The sequence below is a fragment of the Neophocaena asiaeorientalis genome, unplaced genomic scaffold, assembly GCF_003031525.2.
Source record: "Neophocaena asiaeorientalis asiaeorientalis breed wild unplaced genomic scaffold, Neophocaena_asiaeorientalis_V1.1 scaffold39, whole genome shotgun sequence".
Taxonomy (NCBI): domain Eukaryota; kingdom Metazoa; phylum Chordata; class Mammalia; order Artiodactyla; family Phocoenidae; genus Neophocaena; species Neophocaena asiaeorientalis.
In genome coordinates, this window is record NW_020175670.1 from 4,124,170 (window position 1) to 4,151,063 (window position 26,894).

General features: G+C 40.1%; 1 protein-coding gene across 4 annotated transcripts in view; it reads left to right on the plus strand.

Annotated features, from left to right (window-relative positions):
• ATP8A1 (ATPase phospholipid transporting 8A1) overlaps nt 1-26,894 on the plus strand; it is a 235,545-nt gene that overhangs the window by 198,358 nt on the left and 10,293 nt on the right. For all 4 annotated transcript variants that reach the window (XM_024731618.1, XM_024731619.1, XM_024731621.1 and 1 more), the window contains 4 exons: nt 1,070-1,126; nt 2,052-2,159; nt 22,213-22,301; nt 23,631-23,723. In XM_024731618.1, coding sequence (XP_024587386.1) covers nt 1,070-1,126; nt 2,052-2,159; nt 22,213-22,301; nt 23,631-23,723 — 347 coding nt within the window. The remainder of the gene's footprint in view (nt 1-1,069; nt 1,127-2,051; nt 2,160-22,212; nt 22,302-23,630; nt 23,724-26,894) is intronic.

Sequence of the window (26,894 nt, forward strand, 5' to 3'; positions counted from 1 at the left end):
TTTATCCTAAATTGCTATTAGATATCCCGCTGAGAAAGCTCAAATGCTTCACTTTGTCCTGACTTTATGACGCCACTGGAAAGCATCTAATACTGTGTACAAACCCTTAACAGTGCCCAAAAGTAGGACTGCGCCCTTGAAGCTCTCACCGCTGATCACCAGTGCTAGGCAAGCGTCACTCTTCCATCCCGGCAAACTACTGAAAGGGCCCCAAATTCCTTTGGCTACTAACAGTATTTAATAGTTTTGATTATAAATAGATAATAATACATAATGCTGCAGTGCTAAGCACTGTTCTTGGTGTTTTACCTATAGAGTAGGTAAGCTTTATCAGTCCCAGTTTACAGATGAAGGAGCTGAGACACAGAGAGGTCAAGTAATTTGCCTTGTGCCTTATCAGAACAGTTAATAAACGATGGAGTCTTGAGCACAAATAGTCTGAATCCAGGGCAATATAGTCTGACTCCATTGAGCCATTATGCTATCCTATGGAAAACACAGCACAGTTCATTAAACCCGGGTCCCCGTACTTTAGAATTAGTAGCATGGGCACCAGTGACAGTGGGTGTGTACAGCATGGAGATGTAACAGGCTCTTACATTCTACTCTGCAGGGTTTCAGGTAAGTAAAGTTACAGAGTAAGTGTTCAGATGTCTAAATATCCAGTTACATTACTTTTACAATTTATCTTTAAAATTTAGAAAATGGAGGCTTTAAGTAGTACAGTTGATAAAAAATAAAATTAAAGCAGGCTTAGAAACCCAAGATTACTATAGATGATTCTCCATCACTATTCATGAATTGTACACGAAGTAGCCAGGCCCATGCTCAGAAGCTCATGGCTGGACTGTCAGCCAGTGAGGGTGAGGGGGAGGCAGGGAAGGGAGTCAGGAATGTGATGCTGTCAATGGCAGTTCCAGCCGGTCGTGATCGTGATGTTCAGCCACCCAGCTAACTCACTTGTTTCTTTGCTTGTTGGACGTACAAGTCAAGCTGTGAATAATCTACCAGTCCAATTTGATGAACGATCATATTTATGAAATAAAATAACATTTCCCTTCTGCTTTAGTTTGTGGTGATAACTGTGTGTTTGAAAGCTGGATTGGAGACATCATATTGGACCTGGGTAAGAGAATCTTTAGTCACAACCAAGGAATATCACATTTACTTATGTGTCATCACTAATTTTTGTTGTTGTTTTTCGTTCTAACTGCATGTGTCCCTTTACCCTAGTTCCACAGGTTGTTAATTATAGTGGGGGGGGGAGCAGTCAGGAATGGACTGGGGGGAACTGGAGACTCTAGTGTGGAAACACTGAGTAAAACTTAAATAAGTTTATTTACCACAAGACTTCTCAAGAGCCCTTAATATATTGTTGTACATTGTAAATATCCCTGGACGGGAGGAAGCCTTCAAACTTATTGACTAGGAATCTTTTCTTAGTAGAGTGTGTCACAAGACTGGCAGAAAACTCATTGGAAAATGATTCTGAAGACCAAAAATATCAGAGAAAGATTTGTCCTCAGACATTTGTAGATATCCAGTCTGAATAAAACAAGTTCCATTTTAGATATGTTAGTACTGAAGTATATTCACATCCAGGTAGAGAGACCCAATAAATAAAAAGAAAGTTAGATGCTCAAGGGAAAGATGGGCACAAGAAATTTGGATTTGACAGTTATCAACACAGAGATTAATATTCATACAAGTGTCTTAGCATCTTTCAGTGAGAGCATTTGGAAAAAAAACTAAGGAGGCTTAAAGATGGTAGCGGATAAAAAAAGGTAAGAGTGAAAGGTGAGACCCGCCAAAGGGGTAGAGAAGGAATGGTTCTACATGCCAGTACCACCAGCATTTTAACCCATGTGGAAGAGATGAGTGTTTAATGAAAGATCCAATTAAAACATGCGATTATTTAGTTAATAATTGCCATAGGTAATATCTTATGGATGTAGTAAAAAAATTAATAAGGAAATCTGTGAAAGCTTCATCAGTGTGGGAGTCCTCCATCTACCTGATAGTCCTTTAACTCAGATTCTCTTCCTTCACAGTTCAGCCACATAGCGATCTGGGGCAGCATCGCACTCTGGGTGGTGTTTTTTGGAATCTACTCATCTCTGTGGCCTGCTGTCCCCATGGCCCCTGATATGTCAGGAGAGGTAATGTATCCTAATCACTCATGATCTAACAAACCCTAATGAGCCATAATTACTTGGCTTGGGTTTATACTAAAATAGTATTCGTCAATTTTAAAAGCTATTTTTAAACTCCACAGCTGTGAGAATAAAAATTGAGAGAATATTTTAAACTTGGACGTTTTACTTAAATCTGACTTACCCTTTCGTAAGCATAGCTGGGTTAATAAAATGTGGTTGTCGGGAGCTTGACTCATGTTAAGAATATCCATATAGGGCTTCCCTGGTGGCACAGTGGTTGGGAGTCCACTGCCGATGTAGGGGATATGGGTTCGTGCCCCGGTCTGGGAACATCCCACATGCCGTGGAGCGGCTAGGCCTGTGAGCCATGGCCGCTGAGCCTGCGCGTCCGGATCCTGTGCTCCGCAACAGGAGAGGCCACAACAGTGAGAGGCCTGCGTACCGCAAAAAAAAGAATATCCATATAGAGGATGCCATTTTAAAATTAGACCATCAATCCATGCATACTTTTTGAACAAGAGATTTGGAGAAATGGTGAGCTTATGTCTTGGGACAGTCTGTCTTTTTTTTTTGTTATCTCTTATTCTAAAGAAAAGGCTACTGTCACTAGATTAAATGCACTTTTAGAGTTGTCTTAATGACATCAGTTCGGTTTTCATTTTGAAAGAGTTAGGATATCTGACATTTCAGCCTTATCATGGTCCACTTTCAATTCCATCTGTCACTTTCTTGTTACACTGGTAGGAACTGAGTTATTAGGTGTTCGTGGGGGAGTGTCACAAGATCTCCTTTCGTTCAGAAGAGATTCCAGCAGTAGGAGGGTGTATGATTTCAATTGCAGGAAATTTGACATAAAATGTATAAAAGAAAATGTGGAAAACATTTCAGGATTTCCTGTGACCTCACAGTAACTTGCAAATCAAGGTAATGTGAGCTCCGTTACAGTACATTGTTTTCCTGCAGTCACAGGAAACCTTTCCAGGGGTTTCCATTATTTGTTTCCCTAAGTACTGCCTGAGTACCTTTCACTTTTGACAGTCTGGTTTATAGATCATGTTCATGAAATTTTATCTGACAGCATCCTGCTTTTTATAAATTAGCAGAATGCAGGCACATTAAAAAAACAATTTTGTGGTTAAATTTATTAGAGAAAGGCATTACATACTATTACAGCAAAACCAGACATATCAAGGAGCATGTACTTCCTTCCACCCAAAGGGAAGGCTTCTTCTGAAACATGTACTGTGAACTTGAGAAATTTTACAGCATGTATTTTGAGGAGAACAGAGAGAAAGCTGTGAATGCATCACCTCCTTCCCTTGGTTTGAGTCCTTTTTTCCTGAAGAAATAAAATCAAAGACTGTTTATGTCTGCTGATGCCACTTGGAAATTCCAAGTCTATTCTTTGTTTTTATTTGATGTGCACTGTCCGATTCGACCTGCTTTCCCCCCAAGGTCAATTCTAACTTAATATCTTTTTCATTAGACCTCATTTTACCTCATGTCCGAATATTTTATTTTCAAAATGAGTGACACAAAAGATTTTGAAATCGAGATAGTTTGAGCAGCTGTAGCCAATCGCTTTGAAGACAAGAACAGAGTTTTTGACCACCTACTTCTAGGACAAGTGTGAAGTTTGACTGGCTTTTAGCCAACCAAATATAATTCTACCCTTGCCTGTAGAATTCCTGGTATTACCCAAACACAAAACTTAATATCATCTCTTGAGATTTGCGGTGATGCTGTGTTTAATTCAAAGTGAAATGGATGTCAGTACCCCATCACATTTCTGTTCACTTCATATACAGTGCGAAGTGCTAACACGGCTTCTTTTTCTTGTTGTTTTATTGCTACTGATACTTTGAATATAATGTTTAAATAGCTGGTGCTCCATCGAAAGTAGGAAGAATGGATTAATTCAGCTGTAGGCTTGGCTGGTTGTCCAAAATGTAAATCTGTTTAATGTATTTAAAGAAAAGAATAATAATTTAAATTTATTTAGTACTTACCGTTTGCAAAGCATCTTGGTATGCATGTGTGTGTAAATGAGCCTCACAACAACTGCAAAAAAGGAAGATAACAAGAACGCCACTCACATTCCCAAGGAGTGATAGTCTACGTTTACTGTTTCCTAGGCACCAGGGTTTCAGGACCCAAAAATGTTGTGGCAGTACTCAATTTTTGAACATTTTTATTGTGCATAGTCACTAGTTCTATTACAATCCAGTTAATTTCAGAAAGAGGTAACTACCCTTAGATTTACATTTTTTAATCTTAAAATTCTATGTTTCAGTCACGAATATAGCCACATACATATATGTGAAACATTCATTTATGTGCCAATAGTTATATCGGTATGTGTGTGTATATATATATATATATGTATGTATGTATATAATTGGCCAACCATCCTGAATAAAACCTACCTGTTCATCTGTTAACTTTCATAGCAATATACTATTATATTTTACATGTATATTATTATATAGTACATGTAGTAATACAGTGTTGTAAATAACACCAGGATAAGTACAAATATTAGCATTTCCGGACCTGACATGTTTTATGTAGTCCGTGTAATTAAACAGCACAAGGTATCCCCCAGAACATAACGCTATTGCAAAGCATTCCTGGTGTGGTGAAGGCAACTTTCTGTCACCACCACCAGGGCCATGAGTGTCTAATCCAAGGACCATACCCCTAGGACTCCAGTGTTTCCCTGTATTGGTTTGCCAGCAGTGCCTTCCAAAACTAAATAATTAAATATGTCCGTATGTTTGGGTTGTCTAAAGGCGTAATAAGGGCACCCAGCTTAATACAGCATTAATAGAGATGGGTAGGCAAGACCGAAAATAGCAGCCCCATTCCCCCCATCCTGGTTCAGGTGATATTTTGGAGGATGAGGTACTGTGTGGTTTTAAAAAGCATTCACACAATAGAGAAGTTCTTCAAAAAGACAACCAAGATCTGGGGAAAAGTAACACCAAAAATACCTAAGGTATATTGAACAGTTTAAGTACTTGATGTGCACTCATTCAATCGATTTAACAATTACTTGTTGAGATTCTTCTGTGGGTCAGGCACTGTGGATTCATTAGTGAATAAATAAACAAAAATCCATGACCTTCTCAACTTTCTACTGAAAGGAGACAGGCAAATAAAATAATTAAGTGAAATATATAGACCGATGTAAGTGCCGTAGAGAACACAGCAGGCGGGAGAAACCGAGAACCATGATTTCCATTGCTTCCCATAGCGCCTTGTGGCTTTTACTCACAGTCAAATAAAGAGCCATTGGAGGGCCTTGAGAGAGGCGTGTCATGATCTGACTTATGTTCTCAGAGCAGGACTATGACTGCTGTGTTATGAACTACTTAGGAGATCATTGCAGTAACCCAGGCCAGAGGTAATGGTGGCTTGGGCCAGGAGGGTGGCAGTGGTGAAAGTGGTCAGAGTCTGAATCTAGTTTGAAAGTAGCGTTAATAGGATTTGCTGACAGATTGGATGTGAGGAGTGAGAGGAGAAGAAGTCAAGGTGGATGCCGTCGTGTTGGCCATGACCTTCAGGACGTGCTTGTCTTCAGCTCACTGGATCCTCCCAGCAAACTTGTTACCATACCTGTTTTACAGGTGAGAAAACAGAGGCATAGAGAAGTTAAGTACCTCATCTGATACCCCACTGGTACTAAATGACAGAGGTACGCTTTGACTTAGCTGTGTGGTCCCAGGGTCAGCTACCTTATACACTGCCTGGCGCTGCTTCTCTGATCATAGTTATTCAAAGGATTCTGCGGTGTATAATCTGGAAATTAGAAGTCTGAAGGGACTGCCCCTCGTGGCAGGTATTTCAAGGATTTGTGTGGACGAGGGAATCTCTGTTTTCTTTTTCCTGACAGCACTGGTTCCCCCACGCCTCTTCCCCCTGTGGACATGTCGGTGGTCCTGGTCTTCCTCCCTCCATCCTCTACACCCTAGCCGCTGTGCCAGAATGATCACCCTCCTCCTCACGTGTCCACTGCCGCTTCGTGTCTTTACTGGTTGCTCTGACATAATGGCCTCAGGCTCCTAGTGCCCCATAAATGTTTAGTAAAGGATCGTGAAGTAAGTTTGTTTTCCTTGCTTGCTGTTGGTGGTTTTTTTTTTTAACATCTTTATTGGAGTATAATTGCTTTACAGTGGTGTGTCAGTTTCTGCTGTATAACAAAGTGAATCAGCTATAGATATACATATATCTCCATATCTCTCCCCTCCTGCGTCTCCCTCCCTCCCCCCCTCCCTATCCCACCCCTCTAGGTGGTCACAAAGCACCGAGCTGATCTCCCTGTGCTATGCGGCTGCTTCCCACTAGCTATGGATTTTACATGTGGTAGTGTATATGTGTCCATGCCACTCTCTCACTTCCTCCCAGCTTCCCCTTCCCCTTCCCCGTGTCCTCAAGTCCATTCTCTACGTCTGCGTCTTGTTTTGCACAAACATGTGAGAAATGATAGAGTAGAGGTGACATAGAGGCAGAGTTCAGCTCAGATAAGAACATCTTGCTAACATCCAGAGAGTTCCCCAACATGGCGCTTTCCAGCAGCAGAACAGAATGCTGGTCTCATGTAACCAGCCCCAGTATCGGGCAGTAGTGCTACTCGGCAGAGCCTTGCTCATCTGCACCTGCGAAGTTGCTTCCAACTCCCAGGATTCAGATTTTCTGTGGACTTCTCTTCACTGTGTTCTCTCCAGAGGAGTATCTTAAATGTTGAAGGGCACAGATTATTCTGCTCTAGTTAATGTCAACTGGAACTCAGGGTGCAAACTATACACAAGTGAGGCAACTTACAGGTACGGATCTCATGCTTCTATATTCAGCTTGGACGCATATTCATATGTAGATCAGGATTTTACAGTCATTTCCAATTTATCTCCTTGATTTGTCTTTGTAGCCCCCATCTGAAGACAGAGCCATTTCTCTCAATATGTTGAAAGAAAATCCTTGCTCACCACGAGGGGGAGGGAAGGGAACCAATATTTATTGTGTACCAGGCATTCTTTGTTTCTTTTAAATCCATATCACAAACCTTTGTGATAAGCAGAGCAATAGCAGGTGACTCAGAGAATTCATCCCAGGTTTTCTCCTCAAATCCCATTGGTTACTCTCAGATCTTGAGTAACTACCTTCTCTTCAGAGCCCATTCCTATTCCTTTCTCTCAGATGGGAATGCTTTCTTTTCTCCTTGCAGCCATTTTCCTTGCATTCCATTGATTTCCCTGATTTATCTGCTATTTCCCAGGATACTCAGGGCCGTGATCAATTTCCCTCAACCAGATATAAAAGGATTCCCGTCTCTTTTTAAAAGTGCCAAGATTTTTAATTCTCTCTTCTCAACACCCACCTAACTCCCTCAACACACTTATAGAAATTCTGCCTCACTTTGTATCCTGGCCTCTCTTGTCCTCTTAATAACAATAGCAGCATATGTAATACCCAGCTCATTTTTTTAAAAAAATGTGTGTGTGTGTGTGTGTGTATATATATATATATATATATATATATATATATATATGTATATATTTGGAAACCCGGAAGGCACAAGCCGAGTGGCTGGCCGTAAGATCCCAGCTTAAACGGGAGTACCTGCTTCAGTACAATGACCCCAGCTGTCATGGGGTCATGGAAGATCCTGCCTTGACTCGTTGGACCTATACAAGATCAGCAAATATCTATCCCAATTTCAGACCCACTCCCAGGAGCTCCTCACTTTTAGGAGCTCTGTTTGGAATTGGGCCCGTCCTCTTCTGGTATTATGTTTTCAAAACCGACAGAGATAGGAAAGAAAAACTTATCCGGGAAGGAAAATTGGATCGAACAATTAACATCTCATATTAAATCTGGCGATGATGACTATATATATACATATATATATGAAATTGAAAACCACATCATCAGAGAATGTACAGTTGCCACTCAGATGATAGCAGGGCCTCATTTACTGAGGGTCAGTCACTGTCATAAGTTCTTTTCATGTCTTCAGTCATTTAACACTGAGCATTTAACACAACACTGTGAGGTAGTTCCTATTACGCATTTCACTGACACAGAGTGGTTAAATAATTTTCCCAAGGTCACACAGCTTGTAAGTAGCTGAGCTGCTGTTGGAACCCAGCCAGTCTTTTCCCTTAACCACCATACACGCTGTTCTCTGTCGCTTTTACATTTCTTCTCTCACCTTTTCATTCCTCTGCATTTTTCTCCCAGCCTTATCAACTTCAAAGGTATAAATTCCTTTTAGTGTCAGTGCCCCAATGTAAGTACTTACTTCCATCTGGTTGGTAAACTAAGCCATCCGTTATCTGCATGTAATATTTCCATCTTCAGCTGTGCTCAGCTGCCTGTATCACTGATTGGGCATCGTTTCTTTCCCCCTTCCTTCAGCACATTCTGCATGCCTGAAGTTACCAGAAATCCATCCCCCAGATACCTGAGCGTTTAGGGCAGACTGCAGTCTCTCCAGACGGAGCCGGGGAGGGCTGTTCTCAGTTGGTGGGCAGGGTGTTGCCACTTGGGAAACATTCCTTCCTATAGTGTTGTTTCCATTACAGTAATTCTACATCTCTGCCCCTAATAATGATTCAAATGATAATGATTAACAAGTATCCCAGTACTGCAAATGACTGAACTATTTAACAATTAAAAAAGAATTATGACATCAGGGTAGGGGGAGAGTGGATTCTACAAAGGTGGAAAATGCGACAATAAGAAATTATTTAGGAAAGGAAAATAAAAAGAAAAGAGCGTGACAAGCTTGACTGCAACTTTAAATTTGTCTCTGTCTTCCTTTCCTCTCACAAATATGGTTGTGATTTAAGAGGAGGCCTTTTTTTTTTCTTCAGACCTGACTTGTATTTTTTCACACCAGTACCACAATTTATGGGGCAAGGTAGGCCCTGGGGAGAAGTGCTATGTTATATAAACATATGCTGGCCTGCTTTTTCCAACTTCTCTAGATGATGTTACTGGGTATTTTTTGAATTTCCAGAAGAAAATATTTTATGCCCTGTGATTAGTATACCAGATTACAAAGTAAAAAGCACGCTACATCAAGGATCATTTCATATCACGATTTATACCAGAAGCTTAGTATCGGCAGAGCTTTTCAATGTATCGCGGCATTGCAGACACACACTGTAAAGTCTTCCCAAGCGCATCTGGTTCTGCTCTCCCTGGCCTGAGGGATCTATAAAACTACTGAAGGAAATTGAAGTTAGGGAACGAGCATGTGTTTTACAGAATTTCAGATCTCTTGATTGAGGTTAGTAAAGTCTCTCTGAAAAACAATAAAAATCTTTGTTGAACCCTTTTAGTGTCACCCCTGTAGGAAAGGTATTAATAAACCACATTAGTGGTACGATTTTCCTAAGTTGTGCTGTTGCCCATTTTACCAGCATAATGAATTACTTTGCATATGAGGAATTTCCTGGTTTAAAATAGTCCTTATTCATCTCTCAGCTTTTAATTACCTAGATAGCATGTAATAATTTATTGGTCACAAGACCAGGCCTTGCGGATAGGGTGGAGCAGTGTTACGATATGAAGGAGTTTCATGCAAGATTACTGGGTTTAGCCAAGTAGCCTGGGGGGAACAAGAACCCTAAACTCTGTCAGATGCTCTTCAATGAGCCAACAGTTGGGATCCCATCCAGTAAAACATGCCATTGGTCAGGGCCCTGACAGTGAATGAGACAGGCACACCATCACGGGTCTTAAAGAAGCTGGCTGCGTGGCCACTTCCAAGCCCATTTTGTAAAGAGAAGCCTTGTAGAAACACTGAGAAGCAAAAAGAGACATGGATGTGACAAATGTAATGGCCAATCAGGACACTGGCACACATTTTAAAGTTTAAAGTTTAAAGCTCTCTTTAGAGTCACTGTGAGAGCTGGCATTGCTTTTTGTAGACACAGCACCCTTTCCTACCATACAGAGCAAATATATATTGAGTCTCTAGTGTATGTGTGTTCCGGGCTCTTTGTTAGGCAGTGGAGGATGCAGAGAGCGAACAGAATTGGTCACTTCCCTTAAGGATCTCATTTTTTTATTGATGAGCTGTTGACGTCATAAATGTGAGGGATGATGTGCACCCCAAGTGCCATGGCAGTGAACAAGGCATGGAAAGCTGAGCAAAGCTGCTCTTAGTACGGCAGAACTTTGGCTGTTCTCTAGAGTCAGTGCATTCTCGCGTTCGTTCATTCCGTAATTATTTATCGAGCGCTTAATCGGCTCTAGGCGCTGTGTCAAGGTAATGGGTTAATTAGACAAGATACCCATTAGCATTCAGGTTGAGAGAAGCAAGGAGAGGGAGAAACAGTCACTAAAGTCTGTTGACAAATGACTAAATGTTGAACGACTAAAGATAATTTCACAAAGTGATAGGAAGAAAACAGGATGATATAGTAAGGGACAGGAATGTAATGGCTGCTCCAGGAAGGTGTTTTTGGAGAACAGATGATTAAGCAGAAACTCCAATGATGTGGAGATACCTCCATGTGAAGAAGAACATTTTAGGGCTGAAGGAACAGCCCGTGCCCAAGCTCGGAGGCAGGAATGAGCCTGGTAGATTCAAAGACTAAAATAAAATGTCAGTGTAGCTGGAGCAGAGAGAGTGGGAAAGAGTGCTATGAGATGGAGCCGGTGAGATGGGCAGAAAGCGTATCACCCCTATAAGCACAGTACTCTGGCTCATAAGACCAGTACAGCTTGTTTTTGAGTTGCGTGCCAGGGAGCAATCAAAAATGCTCATAAAAGAAACCATGAATGTCACTGTGCCATCTACTTCAATAAAGCTCACAATTGGACACAATTCTTGCGTTCCATGAGATGGTAAGGAAAAGAGATCATCAATGAGGTCAAAAGCTGCTTGGTTCCAAGTTATCACTAAGGCTCCCTAGCATGTATCATGCAAAGCAAGTTATTTTATGGCATATTTTTTTACGTTAAAAAAAGAAGTAACTGTGGATTAAACAAGATAGAAACATTTCTCTCTCATGTGAAAAAAAGTCCAGTGGTGTCAGGTAGTTCCAGACTGGTATGGCAGCTGCACAGTCATCCAGGACCAGATTTCTTCTATCTTGCTGCACTGTCAACTTTCGTGTCCTTCTTCGTAGTCCAGAATGGCTGCTTAAGCTCTAGCCATTTTATCAACATTCCAGCCAACAAGAAAGGAAAGAAGGCTTAACCCTTTCTCTCTGACATTCTTTCCTAGACATTGCCCACCACATTTCCTCTTAGCTCTCATTAGCCAAAAGCTAGTCACATGGCCATACCTAGCTGCAATAATAGAGCCGGAGGAACATAGTCTGAGCTAGAGGAGAAGGTGTTCAGCCAAGATTCAAGTGGTTGCATCTAAGAAGGGGAGAGGAGATATATTGGGAGGCAACTAGAAGTCTCTGCCATGAAAGTCAATAAATTTTCTACATAAGCCATATGTTAGGGTTTTTTTTTTAACATCTTTATTGGAGTATAATTCCTTTACAATGTTGTGTTAGTTTCTGCCATACAACGAAGTGAATCAGCTATATGTGGCACATATATACAATGGACTATTACTCAGCCATATATTAGCTTTTATATGTCTTTCCATAGGTAAATGGATTTTGAAGTTTTGAGTTTTTAAAATATAATTTCCTAAAACAGATGGTAATTAGATGACGGAATGGAGGTGTTAGTTAATATTACGGTGGTAATCATTTTGCAATATATAAATATATCAAATCAACACATTGCACACCTTAAACTTATGTAATGTTATACATCAATTATATCTCAATAAAGCAGGAAAATAAATTTTTTAAAGAAAAAAACTTCCTACAATCTGAAATATAGGTCATTATGTTTCACAGATTGAATTACTAGTAATCAAAGAATTGATGCTTTATGAGATGGTTTTTGAGAAGATAAAATACAGAGGCATCACAAAATTATCAAAACTTGTAAGAATGATATAACAAGTAAACATATTGAGATAAGGTGCCCTATCTTATACAACTTCTCCAGTAACATCAGAACATTTTAAAATTATAATTCTCATAATAAAAAAGAACATTTTGTTACTAATTATGTCCTCATTTTTCTGGTACTTTTTTAAGTTTTTTAAATAGCACAATAAAGAAGATTAAAATAAAACAAAGCAAAACAAATTCTGTTCTTAATTACTTTTACTATTCTGGGAACTATATCCCTAGAAAATAAAGTTTCAGAGCCATACATTTTCTAGTGCTCTTGATTCCTTTTTATAAGGACTATTTTGCATGTTCAATTCTCAGTATATATTGATACACAGTCAAATTTTTCTTTAAAAAAAAAGTTAACTTCTGATTGATCTAGGTCCCAACTAGCTCTTCCTCCTTTTCCTCTGAACATCTCTTTTAATCATTTATTTCCAGAGGGTGGAGATGCAAAGGTTGTTTTTTGCATCATTCAACTAGATTGAATATTGGCTCTTAGTCCCGCAGGGTGATCATGCCGCCTTCATTTCCTCACCACCACCCAGGAATGTCCGAGGGGAAAAAGAGCACATAAACGCTGTGAACTGGCATCTGATTTGCATATTTTCTAAGATTTTCTTTGTTTGGAACAATTTGCATATTTTCTAAGACTTTTGTTTGTTTGGGATAATCCAAGCCAAGGGTTTTCTTTGTCTCTGAGTAATCAAGAGCTTCTGGTATAATTGCAAACATATTGGGGTTTATCCAAAACACCCTTCTCCTTAGTTATTTTCTGGGTGTTCTGCTCTATCTACTTTTATGGAGAAAGTAATAATTCATCCCATATAAGAGTCCAATTTAGCTCAATTCAGCTGAGATTTATGGAGTGCCTTGTGTCAGGACCTATACTGGGTGTCAGTGGATCAAAAGTTGAAAAAAGAGAGTCCTTCTGAGGAGCTTGAGTCGTGAGTAAACCAACAGATCATTAGAATGTAAGACGCTAGTTATTTTGATCAGGACTCGCAGGGGCTAGCAGAGGAGAGGGCACTCAACCCCCAGGCTACAGTTCGGAGAGTTTAGAAAGGTTTCTTGGTACTGCTATCCCCCACACTGTGCAGGAAGCCAAGAGAAAGAAGGGCCTTCCAGCTAGAGAGCAGCCCAAGCAGAGGGAAGTTGGGGTTCCTGAGGGAGCTGGAACTGAAAAGTGTAGCCAAGACCAGGTCACAGAAAGTTACCCGAATGTATTTACATCATTACATTAAGCTGTGGCAGATTGCAATTCCTTATGAAATACATAGTATTCCAGAAGGTACCTTGAGGCCATAGAATACAGATTCAGGTCAGAGGACATGATATATAAATGCTAGTGATAAGCTAGTGAGTGATGAAGAACATTTTTTATATTTTGGCATGAATATGTATCACATAATATAATTGAAAATTTGCAAGAATTCTGTTGCGCTAAAATAAGACATCAAAGACCTTTCTCAGTGATAAGCTCCAGACCATAGAGCTTGGCATGGGTATTCCTCTGTCTTTGGGTTTTATCTGAGGGACGTTTTGAGCCTCACTACCCAAGATGTGTAGCCACTGAAGACTTTCAGTGGAAGTTCACCTCTTCAAGCCAAAGTTCGCATGAGCTTGAAATTTCTCTCTGGTTAAAGTGCGAAGTTCACCGCTTAGTGTTGACCCAGTTATGCTTATGTACCTCTGAGTTCAACTCCATGCCCAGGTACCATAACGAATTCAGACAGAAAGGGTTACATTTCTGGGAAAGGCTCCCACAACTTGGAAATCTCTGTCACGCCATGGTGTTTCCCAGGCTTTGGTCACAAAGACACTTTAAGAAACCTTTGCAAGTTTACATTCAAATAACATAATAATATATTATCTGAAAGCAGAGTTGATTTTGATTATCTGATGTCGTTTCCATACATCAGTGGCAGTGTTGCCAGGAGAAGGCACAATTTCGATGCAGTTAAAAGCATTCTGTGTATATAACGTTGATATTTTGCCATTAAAATATAGATGTTAACCTTGTGGATTTCAGCTTTCAGGGTACTGAAGAGTATCACTGTATCTCAGGCTCAGTGAGTCAGCCTCCCCAGTCCCCTGAGAAAGGGAGCTGGAGGAGGAGATACCATGTGGGTAACTGCGGTGGGATGAGATGGGACTGAAAGTGAAATACAGCAAGAGAGTCTACCTTTTCCAAAGAAACATTCAGCTGATACAGCAGAGACGAAGCATTGGGGAGCAGTAGGGAGGGAAGAGCCACAACTTGGTGGGAAAGATCCAGAAAGTTTATATGAAAAGAAATAATACCTGCATACCTGAAGGTGAGCACTGATTTTTTTTTTCTTTTGATGAAAATGATTTCATGAAGAAGATGCTTCCAGAGGAGACCAGAAGTGTTAACTGAAACATAGGAGGAAGCAAGAGAAGTTAAATGATCTCATAACTTGGTAGATGGCTCTGAAACAAAAGAAAAGTGGGAGCTGTGGGTTCTGAGGGTCACAAAACCACATCACAGTACAGATCATCTCTGAAGAGTTGCTCTACCAGAATGTTTCAAAGAAGCCAGAGCCAGAAAGAACAATTAAACTCAGATTTAATTAAACTCTTGGACACCACACCCAACCAAATCCTAAGAAGCACATAACAGTATATACAAGCTATATGTAATATAAGCTTTTGGAGTTTTCTCCAAAACTTGCTAACTCCCTTGGAAAAGCCCTAAATCTCAAAGATAAATAGCCCTCCTACCCAAAAAATTTGAAAGGTCTCATTCACAACAGCAAGGAGAGACTTTAGCCAGATGTGTGTATGGTTAATGGGAAAAAAAACTGGAAAATTTGACCAAAATGAGAGAATATTTTTTAAATGAGTTGAATAAATAAACATACCATGTCTCTGAATAAGAGGATCAGTATTAAATCATCCCTTTTTTCCATTAGAGAACTGTTCGGGGGAAAAGAAAAAAAAATACATCTTCTCCTTGTGATTGAGATCTAACCTAGGAAAATAATTCGAAGTGCAGAAAAAGGTTAGAGTGTGACTGAAAAGGGCAGCTTTATTATAACTTGTTTAGTTGTACCGTTTAGACAGATACCATTGAGTATATGTCCCCTCAGATACCTCCCGGCTCTGCAACGTCCATGGTGACAAAGGTGTGTCCACACAGTATTTCCCTAAATTCTTATTCTTCACTTTCTGATGAGCTGGTGAACGGGAAGTAGGAAACAGGTCATAGACAATGCACCCTCCCTCACCTGGCTAGCTGAAGCTTTGGCCTCTTCCTCTAAATACCTCCCATATCAGTAAGAATTGATGTTTTTGCTTTTTTTTTTTTTTTTTTTTTTTTGGGGTACGCAGGCCTCTCACTGCTGTGGCCTCTCCCGCTGCACAGGCTCCAGACGCTCAGGCTCAGCGGCCATGGCTCACGGGCCCAGCTGCTCCGCGGCATGTGGGATCTTCCCGGACCGGGGCACGAACCCGTGTCCCCTGCATCGGCAGGCGGACTCTCAACCACTGCGCGACCAGGGAAGCCCCAGAATCTCTTTAATTTTTAAATTTATTTGATACCATATATATGACTTACTATTTATCATTTTAACCATTTTTAAGTGTACTGTTCAGTGGTATTAAGCTCATTCACAGTGCTGTGCATCCATCACCACCATCCACGTCCAGAACTTTTTCATCTTCCCCACCTGATACTCTAGACCCATCAAACAATAACTCCCCGTTACTGCTTCCCCCCAACCCCTGGCAGCCAATATTCTACTTTCTGTCTCTGAACTTGATTACTCTAGGTACCCCTTGTAAGTGGAATCATGTAATATTTGTCCTTTAGTATCTGGCTTATTTCACTTAGCGTAGTGTCTTCAGGGTTCATCTATTTGTAGCATGCGCCAGAATCTCATTCCTTTTTAAGGCTGAATGATAGCACGTGATATGTATAAGCCACATTTTGTTTATCCATTCATCTGTTGATGTTTCCACCTTTTGGTTATTGTGAATAATACTGCTATAAACATTGATACGTGGATTTTTTTTTAAAATAGAGCAGATCAGATTTACCAATGGATTGGAAGTGTGGTCTGAGAGAAAAGGAGGAAAAGCAAGTTTTTTGGCCAGAGCAGCTGGAAGGATAAAGTTTATATTTGCCGAGACAGAGAAGACTGGGGTTTTATATTCTTTTTATTTAACGTAGCAAAATAGTCACGTTGTGTAGTTAAGAAAAGTCTTTATTAATGCCGGTATGAGACCTTCCTTCTCTTCCTGCCCATTCTACATCCCTTCCTTGCCCCCCCACAAAAAAATTGTTACTTTTAGTTATCGTACTTTCCCTGGATTTGCCAAAATATTTCTGTTGACTCAAAAGGGGGATGGGGAAGGTAACTTAACATACTTAGCTTTTAATGCATGTCACTCAGCCTTTGTAACAGATAAAATGACTTCTATTGGAAAAGGATGGTTAGGGAGCTGAATCAAGCCCTTCTCCTCGCTCCCCAAATCACATAAATATCTAGTTATAACTGCTCCCAGAATAACTCCATGCCAGAGCACAAGAAAGCCAAACAACATCTCAGGAATATAGTCCCAAGGCTCTGGTGTTTTTTGACCTTTAATCGCTCTAAACACTAGGTTGTAAGAACTTATTTATTCAACAATTATTTATTGAACACCTGGCTGGTGGTTAAGCACTTGGGCTGTAAGAATTCATCAAGATATATTTCTTCCTCTTACAGGGATTATAGTCTGTAACTAGAAAATGGGTAATAGTTACCACCAAAGAGGAAGCACAAAGTAGGGTCAGCTAACCCAAGTCTAAGGAAAGAAGTGACATCTGATGTGAAAACTAAAAAGCAAACAGGAGTCACAGATACAGGGTCCAAGGACGAGAGTAAGCTTGGGCAGATTCCAAAATCTGAAACACTTTGTGAAGCTAGAGATGGGGGCTAGCTTGAGAGATGATGTAGGGGATGTAATCAGAAGTCAGGTAGGAAAGGTCATGAAATCATATTATGGATTTTTGTACTCCATCCTGAGGGTGGTATAAAGCCACTGAAAGGGTTTAATCCAAGAACTGCTCAAAGCTAATTTGCACTGTGGCTCTGGCTGTAGTGGGGGGACTGGCTAGAAGCAGAGCAGGACGGGAGTCAGCAAGTCCACGCGTGAGGCTATTAGGAGGACAGGCAAGTTTTGGACTGGAGTAATGGCAGCAGGGTGAGCGAGAAGTAGATAGGTCTGAAGATACTAAAGCACAACAGAACCTAGTGATAAAGCAGATATAGTATCAAGAGGCAGTTCAAGAATAGAGCCCAGCTTCTGTCTCAGGCAGGTGGTGATGAAACTGTTCCCTGAAGAGATTGCACGAAGAAAGAGCAGGTCTGGGAGGAAGACAGTGTGTGTTCAGTTGGGGAATGTCCAACCTTCCCAGGGAGTGTGTGTATATGATAACAGAAGGCTCCTGAGAGAATGCCAGGATAGTCTACCTTTCCCTTTATTCAGGACTTGTCCAAACAATCAGCTTCCCAACAATTACACTCTTTGAACAGCATCTTTAATAGCTTGGACAGTATTATCTCATATAGACATACCTTTACTTAACCAGCCACGTAGTTTTTCCTGTTAGTTTTCACTGATGTTTTACTATTTTTAAAACACGCACAGTGAATATTTGCATTCCGCAAAATTAGTTCCTTGGGATGTTAGAAAGCAGTATATAGGAAAAAGTGTTCCATGGTCGATAAATGTATTTTGGAAACCTTGATTTTAAAAACTATTCAGTAGGTTCTTTACTGTGATTTCTCAAAGCCTTAAACACTCTGCCCTGTGACTCTCCAGGAGGGGTATGCTGTGCTTTGTTTATACCTTTACTAAGCCTTGGGCCATGACAGGCTTTTGGAGGGAGCGCTTTCAGGACTAGTGACCACAGAACAGTTTCATAGGATGTTAACTTATATGTAAAAGCTGTACCAGACTTCAACACATAGTCCCAGAAGTTGAATTATCAAATTAACAGGAATGCATGTTTGTGTTCTTGATGCACATGTCAATTACCTTTCCCAAAGGCAAGTACATTGCTGGTGGGAATGTAAATTACTCCACATACCTGTTTCACCATACCTCCCCACTCCCCCAAGTGTGATCATGAATTGTTTAAATCTGATCTAATTTGGTAATGTTTCTGTGACTACAGAGAGGCCCAGCATTTTTCCATGTTGTTGATTACTTGCTGCTGCTTTTGTGACTACCTTCTCAGGTCTTTTGCCTGTCTGTTGGAATCTTAGCTATTCTTATGAAGATAAGTGGTCTATTTTTATAATCAGGTTTTAGTGCAGAATTTCATATACTTATGGCAGCCATTTTCCCAAGTTCTTATGTATCATTTATTTTTTAGTTAAGTTCTTTTTGAACACGTGGAACTTCTCCATTTTCATGGGTCAGTTCTTTAAAGCATTTCTTTTTATAGTTTTTTTCCCACTGTTTTTAAGCTTAGAAAGTCCTTTTATAAAGTTTTATCTAGACACTCAATAATCACTGCTTGTTTTCTTGTTGTTGTTATTAACATTAACTCGTAACTCCTCTGGTATTTATATTATTTATATTAATTTATCTTGCTGCCCTTCCCCCCCACCGACAGAAGAAACTAACCAAGTTTTACGGCACTGTTTTCTGAATTTTCCCTTCCAAATTAATATATTGTGCCCATGAAATCTTTAATAATTTTTATGAAAACAATTTTATCTCCATTTCCTACATTAGCAAATTGAGATGAATGGCAATTTATTAGGGTTCAGTTACTCGGCCAGTTTCAGTCTTGAGATGAGTATATACTGTGATGTTAATGTGATGAAAACCATGACATTTATAAACTTACACTTAATTTGATGTTGTGATAAAAATTTCCTTCCTTGAAGCTCATGGGAGAGATTACTGAAAAGAACACAAGACTAGAGTGTTTAAAGGAATTTGAAAATTAAAATGAAGAAAGGAACGTTTGTTAATAATCAGTGGTAGTAATATAAAAGCAGCCACTTTATAAACATTATTGGTTTAATTCTTACAATCCACTTTACAGCTGAGGAAGCAGAGACCCCGAAGTTACCCCCTCCATCTCTGAGAGCTGGGACAGGCAGAGCCACCACCACTTCCAGGGCTGTTTATCACCAGCCCTGCTCTAGTTGGGGTCCGCGGATATAGTTTTAGGACTCCCCAAGGAGCCTTCTTATTTAGATAGTGTCTGTACTCAAGCGAAGAATCAGCATCCTCGTTCCCCACTTGGACATTTATAGGGTAAAAGGAGGGACAGACTTAAAAAGTGCATTGCTGAAAGTTTGTAGGCAGGTAGCACATCGAAATTCTCTCCTGCAAGACTGAACATGGGAGACACTGCAGGTGAAAAAGTAAGTGTTCCTCTCTGTGTGGGAACGTGGGTACCAAGGGGTCACCTCACTGTGGGTCAGAAGGTAAGCCCTCTTATCTGCTCAAGCCCCTCGGCTTAGCTAACTGCACGTGAGCTAGGATTTTCTCAAACGTTCTTTCTCTGCAAGTTCACAGGGAAATTTCAAAACAATTCCTCATTCCTCTGCCGCAGCTTGCGTTTTCAGGCAGTGATGGTTCATTTTTTAAGCCCGCGTGGCCGGATGCTGAGACAGCATCGCTCTGCAGACAAGCAATTGTTTGTTCCCGGAGCAGGACCTGTGCCCTCAACTGTACTGGCTTTGCAGCTCCCTGGGCTGATCCTTTCTCAAGTCCCCCGGGAGGCACTTTTGTGGCAGATTCCATTTGGTTTCAAAGGGCCTCGAGGAGGGGCGTCGGGGCTGCTTGGCGTGGCCCCCCAATCTCCCATGTTAGGAGCGACTTGCCAGCCGCTTGCGGAGGGAGCGCGAGCCCGGCCCCGAACAGGCTGCTCCTGACCCCCCACCCCCATTGTCTGCGGGATCGGGCGTCTTTTCCCAGCCGACCTGCCTGCGAGTGGAGAGATGTGAAAAGTTAGAGACAAAAATGGTCTCTACAGAGTGAGGGGGAGCTTTCTTGTACAGAAAGGAAGGAAATACCTCTGTGGGATTTTATTTCCCCCCCACCCTTCATCCAAAAAATACAAAGAGGCTCTCTGTCTTTAATGCGAATGTCGGCTTTAAATCTTTTAGGTTTGGATTAACTCTGCAAAAGAAAAAAAAATCTGACAGGCTTTCAGATATGACGCAGAAAAACTTCTTTCCCTTCAATTCATGGCGTTCATTTGCAAAGCCAAAGGCTGGTGGACTGAATAGTGGGCGCCAGTCTCCCCGTCATAGTTAACATTACAATGGTCAGAATTAGCGGCCTCCTTCACTACCAGTGGACATTTAATACAGGGTGGCAAAGGCAAAAATAAATCTTTCTTCTCTTGCCCCCAAATTAAAAGAGATTATAAAATTAAGCCAAGTAAAAGAGGTATTTTCAGTTACACGACTTAGAATCTCATCTTACCTTTTTCCCGTAGAAGGAAAAAGAAATGTGCCATTTTGCAGTCATTACCTAACTCAAAAGCTTCCTTCCAACTAAACAAAACCCACTGACTTGATGGACATTTCCTATTACACAGTTATTGTTGGTTTTCACTATTGAGGATGTCAGCAAGCATGTCGAAGATCATGTTTTGCTTATAAAATAAAATGACTTTTATGTGAATATCTTTCGTCTTGGTGGTATCTACAATGTGGGTGCTATTCCATTGAAACCACGTGGCAACATTTACTTTCTGAAATTTTGGGTAATAGCATGTTCTTATTTTAACGTGTTCAGAGCTGTGTCAGCCTAGATAGAGGGAAACCTGAGTATCCTTGTACCAAGAGTCCATATCAATAAGCTTGTGTTAATGTAGAAAAAATTTTAAACAGCAGCTCCTGGTCTCCAGTTGAGAGTCAAAATGAATAGGTAATCTGAAACACAACTTAAAATTAGTAATCTTTGTATTTGATAAGGATTGATTGATTAGGACTGTTTATGTGTAATTGTGAACCTGCCTATACGAATTAAACTCTAAATCATTTTTAATTCCTGACCTGGTTAAAAAAAAAAATTTCTTGCCTGAGTTTTAATGGGATGTAAATGTGTGTGCGTTGGTTGGCTACTTCAGAATGGAGTTATAACAATACGTTTATGGATTTAAATAGGTACTGCAAATTTATTCTTGATAAACAAATAGACTCGAAGTGAAGCAAAATATCCCTTTTGGTTTTATTATATGACACTGTCCCTTTTAAGCTCTAGTAATCTAATTACATTATAAAGGGATTTTTTTATTATAATCACAAATAACTAATAGAATTTGTTGGTTTTTATTATAGAATCATTTTCTTTGCAACCCCAAAGGCTCTGATATAGCAATTTGGGATTTAATAGAAAGGAATGCTTAAAGTTATTTTAATACACTTTTATTTGGGTTTTAATACTAAACATTTGGCTTGACTTTAGCAATAACAGGATGCACCGAAACAAGTTATGTAAATCTTTGAACAAAAATTAATATTATTCCTATCTAATATCAAATTGTTATTTTTCATAGATTCCTTAATTAATTTGTTTATACTGTGTTCGTGATTTATCTGGATGATCTTTTCGTATCGCGCGATATTTTAGAAAAGCAAATTTTTATGTGCCAGAAATAGTAAATATAGCTTTTAATTAGGATTGATTTTACATGTTGTATTATAAGAGAATTTAATCCAGTGTATGTTTGAAGTTTGCTCAAAAAGATAAATTTTTATATTCTAAGTTATAAAAGAAGGTCAAAGTTTATTACTCCATTATTTTGATCACAGTAACAAAAATTTCACATAAAAATATGAAAAGATTTGGCACATGATAAAACTTTGTTGTATTAGCTACTTGAAGGAAAAAAAGAAATGTAGTAAATGCATGTTTTAATACATTTGGCTTTTAATTCCAAATATTTCACAAGTGTGAATTCAGAGTTATTGTATACTCTCTTGCAGAATGAGATTCTTAAAATTATTTTACTTGAAATCATATAAAAACTAAACATGAATGATGTATTTCTTGGTTTTTAAAGTAATACTGTTTCTGATGCTTTTACTCAGGCAGCCATGTTGTTCAGTTCCGGAGTCTTTTGGACAGGCCTGTTATTTATCCCTGTGGCATCTTTGCTTCTTGACGTGGTGTACAAAGTGTAAGTATAGTGCTCAGTTATGTCATTAACAACACAGATGCATATTAATCCTCAGATTTCTCTAGTTGTAACATTAATTCTAGTGTAGAGTTTACAGAATAGGAATTAGTAATATTAATTCTACATAAAGAAGAAAGGAGTGATTGAAGAATTAAAAAACTAAATTAGGGGCTTCCCTGGTGGCGCAGTGGTTGAGAGTCCGCCTGCCGATGCAGGGGACGCGGGTTCGTGCCCCGGTCCGGGAGGATCCCACATGCCGCGGAGCGGCTGGGCCCGTGACCCATGGCCGCTGGGCCTGCGCGTCCGGGGCCTGTGCTCCGGAACAGGAGAGGCCGCAACAGTGAGAGGCCCGCATACCACAAAAAAAAAAAAAAAAAAAAAAAAAAAAATATTTTAAAAAAGCGAAAAAAAAAACTAAATTAGTTTAAAAGAGCGAACAGAAGTAAAGCAGGTAGCTTCAATTAACATTTTTGTTAATCAGCCTGAAAAACCCATTCAAGGTAGAAGAAAAAATTCTTTTACCTCCAAATACATATATATATAAATGTTTAGTGAACAGTAGTTGTGAAAGGGAATTTTTGCTTGCCTGATTCTAAACATGTATAAAACAGAATAGAAGAAACTACAACTTTACTAATCTTTCTCAAGGATTATAAGTTTTAAAGTGTCCTCTCTTCCCACAAAAAATATATCATTAAAGTTAGTTAATGTGATGCTTATTTAATAACTGAGAGTTTTAATATTGTAAACGTAAACCATTTATTTTATGACTATTGTTTCTATAATTATATCAATGCCCAGAATTACTGTAGTCTTTTTTTTTAAAATAAATTTATTTATTTATTTTTGGCTGTGTTGGGTCTTTGTTGCTGCGCGCGGGCTTTCTCTAGTCGCAGCGAGTGGGGGCTACTCTTCGTTGCAGTGCGCAGGCTTCTCATTGCATTGGCTTCTCTTATTGTGGAGCACAGGCTTTAGGTTCGTGGGCTTCAGTAGTTGTGGCACACGGGCTCAGTAGTTGTGGCACACGGGCTCAGTAGTTGTGACTCACGGGCTCTAGTGTGCAGGCTCAGTAGTTGTGGCACACGGGCTTAGTTGCTCCGCGGCAAGTGGGATCTTCCCAGACCAGGGTTCGAACCCATGTCCCCTGCATTGGCAGGCAGATTCTTAACCACTGTGCCACCAGGGAAGTCCCTACTGTAGTTTTTTAGATTCTATGGAAAAATTGCTTGTACACTGGTTACTGTTGTACTTAGCAGCAGCATGATCAAAACTAGTTTCATAAAGTCTTAAATCTTCACACAAATACCTCTACCCTTTTTTTCTCTACAGTATCAAGAGGACTGCTTTTAAAACATTAGTGGATGAAGTTCAGGAGCTGGAGGCAAAATCTCAAGACCCAGGAGCAGTTGTGCTTGGAAAAAGGTAAAATATGCCCTGAATATGTTCTTTTCCAAGTGAACTTTAAATGTCTTTTGCTAGTGGTTGGAAATAAGCAGTTAAACGTGTTTATCTGTTAACATGGAGCTAGCAGTGTCACTGACAAATTTTGCAGTCAGAGAGATGCAGATTCAGATCACATCTTTCTTCGCTAAGCTGCAGGTGACCTTAGCCAAGTTGCTTAGAGCTGCTGAGCCTCAATTTTCTCATCTGTACAATGGGAGTGATAATACCTCCCTCATGGCCAGTTGCGAGAATTGGATAAAATACTGTGGATAAAGCAGGTGGCTTGCCATCTGGTGCTTAATGAGCACTCAATAAATGGTAGGTACAAATAGTGTTTATTATTAAACTGAAAAAGGAAAAAAAATAACACAGTAGAATATAGTCAAAATCAGAGCTTGACATAAAGTCAGCTCTCCCACAGTTACCTTTGTGGTTCAGTACATTGTTAGGAACTGACCTGGGCATATGTCTGTCATATATGAAGTCAGTTATGTCTTCCAAGTCCTCCTTACCGCCCCCCGCCCCCCAAAAAAGCAAGGTTAGAAAGCTAATTGAATTGACTAAATTTCACAAAACATTATAGAAAAGAATTTAAACTTATATGAAAGCACTCTGTGATACACCACAGTTATGAAGAAAATACGAGGAATTTATTCTTTCTGTCTTTCATCACACTAAAGTGAGCTAAAGTTTTGTCTCAACCATAGGAAACGTTTTGCCCTGGTCTGTGTCACCTTCATCATGGTTCACTGTCGTTGCTCAGTTTGACACGGTGGAGTGTCAGACTGGGACCTCAGGCTGAGACCTTGGCTTCCAGCCCTCTCGTGCTCTCATTAGGCCGAAGGAGCACGTCACACACCAGTCTGTGCCTCTCTTAAAAATAACGGCACTGGCATCTGTGGGGCGTGCACCACGTGCTGGGTGCTGCACTCCTCACTTCACAGGTACTATTGCATCACACTCCTGCAACGGCCCTGTACAAATCCATCATCCCCAGTTTTTCCAGATGAGGAAACCGGGGCTTAGACAGACCAGGTTCTCAAGGTCAGAAGTGACCACGCTGGGCCTTGAGCCCATGTCAGTTGATTCTGGAAACCCTGTTGCTAACCGTGCACTATTCTGCCTCCTGCTGCTGCTTTTCAAGAACGTAGGATGGCAGCAGAACTAGCCTGCCACTAACATGACAGTTCGTAGCCTCTCCCAGTCGGTGTCCCTGTGTACCTGATGGGCTGCTACCTTTGGGGTTACAGGTGTAGCTACTCCTCCCTCCAGCTTTGCCTCATCTCTTCCCTTCACCTCCAAGTCAACATCTATTCTATTGCCTTTCATAAATAGTTCCTCAGTAAATGTTTTTTCCCTCTTTCACTCTAGCTGTAAAAAGGATGTGGTAAGAGTTCTAGCTCACAAAATTGTGAACAAAAATATTTATTCACAATTATTAGGGAAAGTCTACTGATAGCACTGTTACTACCCTTAGTAAATTTCTCCTATTTGTGTGTTAATAAAACCTATGTTAAGCCCCTCCATGTGATACTGGTTCTCCATCGTTTATAGTATATCGCTGACTTCAACAATTCATAAGTCAGGCTGAGGGTTCCATGTGATGACCTCTGACCTCTGGGTCCTAAAGACCTGAGTCTGTGACGTGTGTAGTCCCTTATATTAAATAAGTCAGAGAACCTAGAAGGAAAGAAGTGAATTCCGCCGTAAATGATAACCAGCTTCTCCAAGAAAATGCATCGGATAAATTTCCTGCTGCTGCTCAGCTCATTTGCCTAAAACAGCTGTTCAGCTTTTCTTAAGGACTCAGGACTAAGTTAGATGTTAGCTGAATACCCCAGACAAAAACCCCTAGTACAGTAGGGACCCTGTGTTGCCATTGCTGCCAATCGGTGAAGAGAAGGATGGTGATGATCAGTGCGGCATGGTGTCTCCCTGCTAAACGGTAGCTAGAGGAAGGGGAAGAAAAAGGTCTGTGAAAAGGGAAAAGTAGCAACTGGTTGGAAAAGTCTTCGCACCAAACTACATTCTAAGGCAGTTTAGAAATTGTCAGATAGATTTTATTGATAGAACTCTTTCAGAAGCCTTGAAGAATAAGACTCATGTCAAATTTCAAAAAACTAGCTAATTTCATCTGCATTTTTCAAAGAGAAAGAAATAGTGATTTCTGTGTATTCTAGTGATACCAGGCTTCCCTGAGTGCCAAAACACCACATTATGTTATGCCTCCCGGTCTCCACACGTGCTGTTCCTTGTCTAGAGCTGGTACCCTCTTACAGACTGGGTAATCCAATTCCTAGCTTTCAAAACCCAGTCCAAATGTAATTCCCTCAGCTTTTCACAGATAAAATCAATTCTTGTTCTGCTATCTCTGTATCTTGTTTGTTCTTCTGTTTTTACGTTTATTGCATTATGAGATAGTGTATTTGTTCGCCCTATGCTTGTTCGTCTCCCCTACTAGACGGAGCTCCTTGTAGGAGAGGCCTCTGTCCTGGTCTTAACTGCAACCCAGAACCGGCCACAGAGCCAGGAGCATAGTAGCACTCAGTCAATATTTGTTGAGTGGATGAATGTATGGCCAAGAGAGTTAACTAAGGAATGAATGAAAGAACGAATGAAAGGGTGGGTGAAAGGATAGTTGAGTAGTGGGGTTGACCTGTGGGTAATTAAATTAAAATGCGATAACAAGAACATAGAAGTATATAGGTTACACTTCCCAAACTAGTAACGCCTAGCGTTAATGATTGTTTACTTTTTTTTGTCATAGAATGATGCAGTTCTTAAGAAAGATCTTGCGGGTTGATCATCCCAATTTTTTTAATCTTCACTAAGCACTACTGTGAAGTCAACCTAGATGTAAAATGAAAGAGTGTCAGAGAAACTATAACTTACTTGTAAGCACCGTATCCAGATTAGTATTTATAAGAATTTATTTCTCATCTCTACTCATTTTCAAAACTTGAAACACCTTGGTTAAAAGAATTAGTACTTTTTGTAGAAATAGTATGCCACTTATCATAATTTCCAGCAAATTAGATATATTTTAATTTTACATCGAAATTTTGAGGAAAAAGGTGGGTTTCATCGTTTAAGTATATTGCTTTTGAGCCATGGGTTATGGTAGAAATCAGTTTAAGTCTAAAAAATCGG